Below are 8,078 nucleotides of genomic sequence, written 5' to 3'. Positions count from 1 at the left end.
TGGGTAAAGATGGTATGTATGGAATAATAACACGACTAACCCGCTGTCAACATCAATGCAGCATAAACTCTGTTCTGTTCTCCCTAGAGATATAAGCTGGAGATGTTCATTCAAAGCCAAAGCTGAAGCAGAGATTCTTTAAGTATATAGAGATATGCCAACATAATAGGTTTCTATGGGCACCTAACGCGACCAGGTTCCGGTCTGCCTAAAGGGCGTGTCATAATGCTCCTACAATGAATAGAACAGTCCTTAGGTCTGCCTAGGTCTGCCTAAGGGGGGCCATAATAGAACCAGGAAACAATGGGCCAATGGAACATCTCTCTCTCTCTACTCTCTCTGGCTGAAGTGTACTTCATTGCCAAAAAGTTTTGTAGCAGGCATTAGCACAGAGAGTTGATAATGCGTTTCACCAGACTCCTATGCGTAGTTAAAACTAAACATACTGATAAAGACACTACACGCACGCTCACACTCGCACACTTGTACGCACGCACCCATATGCCCCAGACATCAACAATAAATACACACACACACACGTGCAGTTAGGACCCCTGTATGTACTGTAGTGTGCGGGGCTCGTCTCTCCGCTCGAGTGGACAGGTGTAATTCCATCATTCATCACTCTCGTTCCCATCGGCCTCCATTTTATGGCTCGTCTCTCCATGTCCAAGCATCGTGACGTGTCCCCTCTGAGACTTAGTCAGTCCGGCGCAGATGTTGTGTCTTAATCGCCCCGTCAGAATTACGTGATGCCTTGAAGGAAATGGATTAATCCATGTCCCGCTTCATTTTGTCTCTCTTCCTCTCTCCTTTTTCTCCCTTTTTCTTCCACTTGTTCTTCTTTTTCATTTTCTTGTCATCCCTTTTCAATTCTCTCTGTCTCCCTCTCTCTCGTTCTCTCTTTCTCTCATGCTCTCACTCTCTCATGCTCTCTCTCCTCACTCTCACTCTGTCATTTTCTCCCCTTTTCTCATTCATCTCTCCATTTTCGTTTTCTTCATCCCTTTTTCTGGCTGAATCTCTCTCTCTCTCTCTCTCTCTCTCTCTCTCTCTCTCTCTCTCTCCTTGTGCTTTACTCTTTCCTCAGGACGCAGCCTGAGCCAGTGTTTCAAGAGGAAGAGTCAGAAGACGAGGAAGCAGACAAGGAGCCAGAATGGAAAAAACGCAAAATCTGAATCAGTCTGAACCCCCTCTGTTCCCCACCCCCACCATCATGTTCTGCCTCTTTTTTTTGGAAGAAGATCTGTGTGTAAATGTCTTTGCAAGCAGGAGTACTGCTTTGGGTTTTGGTAACCAGTTCACAATATTTCTCCAGTGGTTTAAATTGTGGGTGCATTGTATTTTTTACCCCTAATATGGAATAAAATGATGTAATACTTTAGACTCCTAGACATTCAATGACTATTTCAAACATTCTTTTAATAAAAGCAAAAGTTTTTAATGAATGATTTTGTCCAGTTATAGTTTTCCAACGTATTCAATTATTTATATTAGCATTTACATCATTTATCAAGTTGCATCAAAGACTGGGCTTATTTGTTTAAAGGTAAAGATATTTAAAGGTACACTGTGCAAGACTTTTAGTTGTTTATTTCCAGAATTCATGTTACCTATTCACTAATATTACCTTTTTCATGAAAACTTACCACCACCATCAAATTCTAAGTATTCATTATGACTGGGAAAATTGCACTTTTCATACATGAAAAACCTGGAAAACCAGTTCAATTACAGCCATGGTTAGTAGGCACAATTAGCTTCAAGAAGTTACAATTAGTGATTAGTAGGCTAGTTACAATTCAGTCCCCAAAATCTCATCCCTTGACTGCTTTTCCTGTCCTTGTCCCCATGTGTACAGAATCACCAGGACCACACACACACACGCGCGCGCACGCGCACACACACACACACACACACACACACACACACACACACACACACACACACACACACACACACACACACACACACACACACACACACACACACACACACACACACACACACACCGCTGCATGACATCTCAGATTTCAAAACTTGATGAGGCGTTCTCTTCAGAAAAGCCCCGGTGGTTTGTTTGACAGCAGTGGCGGAACCATCGGAGGTGATTCAGAGGTAGCCGTAAATATTTATTTTGGCTCCCTTCACCTTGCTTTGGACTTTCTTCACGGGGTGGCAAAAATTCTTTCCAGGACTCTGGAAAAATCAAACGTGTGAGAAAAACAACAACAAACTGTCTGTGGCCCCCTTCGAACACTATGTTGATCATTAACTAAAAGAGGGTGGTGGAGAAATGTGTTTTTCACACTGTGCACTCACACACAAACACACACAAACTTAGGCACACACACACACAAACTTGCGCACACCGCCACCTGCACAATATTATTAGCCATATTCAAGAACGCTGAATTCGCTGATGTGCACATTGTTTAATTATCAACAAAGACGTTGTGAATGCAAGTCAGTTTACTTTATATAGCACAATAAAAACTGTGCTTCATAGTAAAGCCAGATTAAAATGTAGTAGAAATGCCTGACATATTTTAAAGACTTGCAAAAAAAAATCTTTTTGCAAATGACTAGGGCAGGGTTATTCAATTATATTTCAACGAGGGCCATTTTTTCAAATTCCTCCCAGTAAAAGGGCCGAACTATACGTATGTATTATGGTTGCCGACTGTCAATGTCAGAATTGGAAATTTTGCATTTCTTAGATGTAATTTCCTGCATTTTAACGTCCCGTGTCCCGTTTCAGCATGATAACCACAGGTCCGGTTCTCCAGACGTCGGTTTTTCGAAAACCTACTGATAGAAATAACTTTTTACATTCTAAAAGCTATCACCCTCCCTCAATGAAGAAATCTCTCCCCTATAGTCAATTCCTGCGTATGAGGAGAATTTGTAGTACTGCTGATGATTTTGAGAGCCAAGCCAAAATTATTTATGAACGTTTTTTGTCAAAAGGTTACGACCGTGAAAATCTGGACTCATGTTTAGACAGGGCACGTAACATGGAACGGGAATCCTTGCTTGAGAAAAAAGATGTCAAGTCTGATAACCGCATTGTTTTGTCTTCAACCTTTTCTCCTCTTTCCTCTGACGTGAAGGCAACTGTGAAAAGGCATTGGCACATACTGTCTAGCGACTCGCAGATTGGCCACTCCTTCCAAGATCCTCCTCTTTTTGCTTTTAAAAGATTTCCAAATGTGCGAGATTCTTTGGTAAGGGCTGATAGTTTCACCCCACCTACTAACTGGCTTACTAATCTTGACCCGGGTAACTACCCCTGCAAAAACTGCGTAAACTGCAATGCAATGATTAAGGGCAATGCCTTTCTACACCCGCGTACCGGCAGGTCATTCTCTGTGAGGGGGAGAATAACATGCCGCACCACTTTTGTGGTCTATTTGTTGAAATGTCCGTGCGGATTTGGCTACGTTGGGAAAACTAAACGTGAACTAAGAATACGAATAAACGAACACAAAAGCAACATACGCAATCATGACATTAAGTCTCCCGTGGCAAGACACTTTAATGAATGTGGCCACGATGTTTGTACACTGAGATTCCAGGGCATCGAGTTAGTCAAGCCTCTTAAACGAGGTGGTGACAGGGAGCGCCTCCTGCTCCAAAGAGAGGCCTATTGGATATTTACGCTCCAAACAGTCCAACCTAATGGGCTTAATGAAGAACTAACGCTAACTAGTTTCTTATAATCTATTGTACTTTATTTTCTTTTGTAGGTTCACTGGGCTCTGATGGGAAACCGGGCGTCATGGTGGTTGGGTATATTGCGCACTGATGGGGTTTAGCCCATTATTTATTTATTTATCTATGGGGATGAAAGGGATAGGTATGAGTGTAGGCTGCTGTTTCCTCCATTAATACAATTTCTCAGTAAATATGTTTTGATTACTGGTTATGTCATTACATTTATTAGTCTTAATGTTTGCTATGGCCAGCGATGGTAGGCCTACTTGCTGCTGCCTTCATAACATTTTGTTTTTTTTAGACATCCTACAATTCCAGCCTTGTTTTTTCTTTTTCTTTTTTCCATTCTTTATTGTTCCTTTTGTTTTAAAGATATAGACGGTGTATTTTTGTTCCGGCCTATAGGCTACACTGTGTTTTTGCACCCTTGGGTGCCACCCACTATCATGTGATCCACCTGCAGCTTGTGACCTCTCACCTCCCCTTTGATAAGATGCACCCCTTTCTTTGTTCTGAGTACCACGCACTGATGAAGGCTTGTTAGCCGAAACGCGTTTGCTTTTTGGACATGGTGGTAATATAAATAAATAATGAGACGCAGTTTGTGAGTGCGGATTTCTTCTTCCTTAAGTTGACGCTTTTTATCTCGCACCCAAAAGCTTTTCGGTTTTCCAAGAAGTTGAGCGCGTCCTCTGCCAATACTTGAAGCATGATAACGGAACCCATACTTTTATCTCTAAATTCCAAAAAACGATTCTGTATTTGAAGGGGCTTGTGGGGGGCCAGAACCTTGCTGTCCAAGGGCCACATCTGGCCCCAGGGCCACCATTTGAATAGCCCTGGACTAGGGTGTGGGGGGTCTTATGCTATATGCAGTACGTGACAAAATTATTTGAAGACTCTTTCACCTTAAAGCCACCATGAACATTCCCCCCTCCAACCACACCCCTCTGGTCCCTACCCTCCCCCCCAGACCTTCAAAATGGCTTGGGCAACCTGCTCAGAAGCAGTGATGGGTGGTATGTGGCAAAGAAGAATTACGGCGTGCATGCAGTGCATTTGAGGAATGCACCATCTGCCCTCTGCCCTGACGGTTGGACAGTTGCAGTGGCTCTCTCGCACGGACCTCGATTCGCTATCAGTTTCTTACCAGCATAGCTCAGCCGTTTTGTTTCATTAGTCTCTATCGAGATCATGCTCTTTCTCTCTCTCTCTCTCTCTCTCTCTCTCTCTCTCTCTCTCTCTCTCTCTCTCTCTCTCTATCTCTCTCTGACAACATGGGCAAGCCGAGCTCTCCTTTCTCCCGTCTCCAGTTAAGCTCTCTGCCGGTCGTCTATGATCGCAATGCAGACTGGCTCTTTACAGGAAGCATTCCTAATTATTCCCGCCCGCTACTGTTACGTAGCTCAACTCCTACTTGTCTGTTTTTCTTCCTCCTGCCACCAACATTTCATATAGACATCCCTCAATGTCAAAAACCCTCCCTGTTGCAAAACCCTTGATTCTGCTGCCTCCCCGTTTCTTCAGGTCTTGGCCTGGCTTGGCTGTGCTTTAGGGAATGAAAGGAAAGGAAGACTTTGCAGACTGTGTGCGGGCGAGGTGCACTCTGCAAGAGGCTTAGCCCCAGCAATGTACCAATCTAATCCCAGCCACCCTATTCCCGATGGTTGATGTCAGCAGCCTCTCACTGCACTGCTAGTGTCTGTTACCAGCCGCGGAATGTTGGAATGTGGGTGTGGGTGATGTCATAGCTCATCCATGCCCACCTCGGTCATCCCGACCCGACTGCTTTGCTGCTTTGCGGTGTGTGTGTGTGTGTGTGTGTTTGTTCGTGTGTTTGTAAGGGCATGGCACAAGCACGGCGCTGGTCACTGCCACAGCCCTAAAAGTCACTTGCCGGTCCCACTGGGAGGATCGAATCTCTGCTCCTTCTCGTTATCACGTTTGTGCTCCACTAGCAGCTCTCCACTGTTGACCACTCTGTTGACTGTGTGTGTGTGCATTTGTGAGTACGTGCGTCTGTGTGTTGACAAGGTGGTCCGTATGGAATTTGATTGTGTCCTTGGATTTCCAGGCCCAAGGTAGATTGTTTGGAGGCTCTTCAGATAATCCAATGTGGGTCCATGGATGGAAGGTGGATATTGAGAACCTTTTGGAACCTTTTCCTCCCTTCTCCCTGTGGTATTGTTACATGCCCATACACTGCCGGAGGGGTGCAGCTTTTAAGACTCTTGTTGATTGTAGTGGATAATTTGAATTGCATGGAAAGCTTGTTTTGTGGTAAGTACTGTACAGTGTCTCCTAAATTCCCACTTTGCCCTTTCTTTGTAAATTGGCTCGCTTCCACTGCCTGCCTTTTAAACAACTTCAGCATCTCAAATTACTCTAACGCAGCGTTAAACTAACCAGTTACACTTTGCTTCTGGCCGGTAAGATTCCAACATTTTGGACCCGAAATTTGGACCCATACACCGTATGCATTTACAAGTCTACACAAATTTATATTTTTACATGTATTATAAATACCAGAAATGGAAAGTAGTGATGACCACAAAGATGATATAGAAACAAGATTTATTCTGTAAAAAGTTATAAAATGGATATTGTACAAAAATAAAGTCTGTAGAGAACTTTGGTTCAGTAACACAAAACAAGCAAGACACTACACCTTTTTCACAGAACTGACACTGAAAAGAAAAACAAAAAAGACACGCACACACACTGAAGAAGAAGACTTGCCTCCCTATCTCTGTCTCACACCAGCAATCACTGTCTCGGCCCAACCTGCAAATCATCTCTTTCACAAAACGCTCCGCAAAATGAATCAAAGCCTCGCAACACGAAACACTTTACACTTCATTGACCTAATGTACACTGTGGATGACAACAGAAGTGTGGATCGCAGCTCGCACGGTTCTGTCTTGAGGGAGAGAAGAAGCCTTGAGTAGGGCCCATTTGTGGAGGAACTTAAATGCCTCGTGCGGCCTTTCTTCAACCAGGCCGACTTGCTCACACACGTCATACTAATAACCATCCAGTGAAGGTAAACAATTGATCAAAAGCTTCCTCTGATAAAAGAGACCTATTAGCCTTTAGTTTGTTTTCCCCCCTCTCTCGCTCTTCCATTGGGTTTGGCCTAAATTCTTCTCAATTCTGTGGATTTGTTCTGTGTATGGCGGGGGATTACCGCGTAAAGCTGGCTCTGTTCCTGCAGAGTGAGCACTGATTCAGAGTCCTAATCCAGGGCAACATCAGGGCCCGGCCTTGGGGTTTTCTGTGTCAGACTCAACTACACTGTTGAGACTGTAAAAAAAAGAGACAAGAAAAAATCCTCTCTCCTGGGATGTTTCACAAGGAAGGTTTTCTCTACTCAGACAGAGTTAAGTATTTAGTGTGCTTACCATACCACTCCTCTTCAGATTTGTTTTTCATCAGGGATGCAGGTTTATTCTCCTGCGTTTTAATCGTTGCTCTGAATCATCTGTTTGACTATTGGCACAACACAACCATGTAGAAATGAAAGGCCTCAGAGTATTTTCTGTCCACCAAGACATTTGTTGATGAAGATTGATCTTCCTATTCAGACTTGTGTTAATCTTCTTTTCAGGGAATTTTTGAACCGGACTATCACCTGAAACTATGAGACAGACGCTCAGCAATCCGTGGGGAAAAAAATATTGTTTACCTTGTTACCAAGGAATTTGGAAGTGAAACTAAGGAGGGAAACCTTTAGCTATTTGTTGAAAAAAAAACATGTTTATCCAGGGAATTTGCAACGAGACCTTTAGCTATCTTTGGAAAATATTTTAATGTGGAGAGATTTGCAGGAGACCAAAGCAAATCTTCTCGTTTGTCTTTTTGGCTTTAGAAATCCCAAAAGAACCCGGAGATGTGCCCAGACAGTAGAAGTGGTTTAACCTTTTGTGTTTTGACAGTAGCTTCCCTAAGCCCTGACCTGTGAGTCAAACCAGCTTTTTGTCAGCTCCTGTAATGACAGTGCCCACTTAAAGGTACTCTTTGCACGGGCAGAGTGAGGCAGAGAAGCTTCTCTAAGCTTTCAAGGACGGTGTGGGAATCTTCTTCTCTTGCACTCAAGTGTATAGACCGAGGGACGGAACGGGAGACGGCCCTTGCTCTGTTTGTGCTAGCTGATGACGGTGAGGTAAACCGCTGCTTTCCCCTCCCTATGTGCTGACACTAACTTTACTATGGACAGAAACAAACAGAATGGATAAGGGATGTATTTTTCCTTCGGTAAACAGATGCTTGCAATTGAGGGCTTGCAGGCCCAACGTCAAGACTGACTCGCATGAGCGTAAACAGTTGATTGCTTTCCCTCCTCAAAGGCCCTGGGCCCTCAT

The 8,078-nt window shown here is 43.8% G+C and overlaps 1 protein-coding gene across 1 annotated transcript in view; it reads left to right on the top strand.

The window, feature by feature from the left end:
• The window catches only part of LOC134459363 (WD repeat-containing protein 70), a 131,225-nt gene extending 129,777 nt beyond the window's left edge, over positions 1–1,448 (top strand). The window contains exon 18 of the mRNA XM_063211701.1: positions 1,091–1,448. Coding sequence (XP_063067771.1) covers positions 1,091–1,178 — 88 coding nt within the window. The 3' untranslated portion in view covers positions 1,179–1,448. The remainder of the gene's footprint in view (positions 1–1,090) is intronic.
• The last annotated feature ends 6,630 nt before the right edge of the window (positions 1,449–8,078 follow it).

Source organism: Engraulis encrasicolus, chromosome 12, assembly GCF_034702125.1.
Source record: "Engraulis encrasicolus isolate BLACKSEA-1 chromosome 12, IST_EnEncr_1.0, whole genome shotgun sequence".
NCBI lineage: Eukaryota > Metazoa > Chordata > Actinopteri > Clupeiformes > Engraulidae > Engraulis > Engraulis encrasicolus.
The sequence above is the reverse complement of the archived record's forward strand: the minus strand, read 5'-3'. Positions and strand labels throughout refer to the sequence as shown.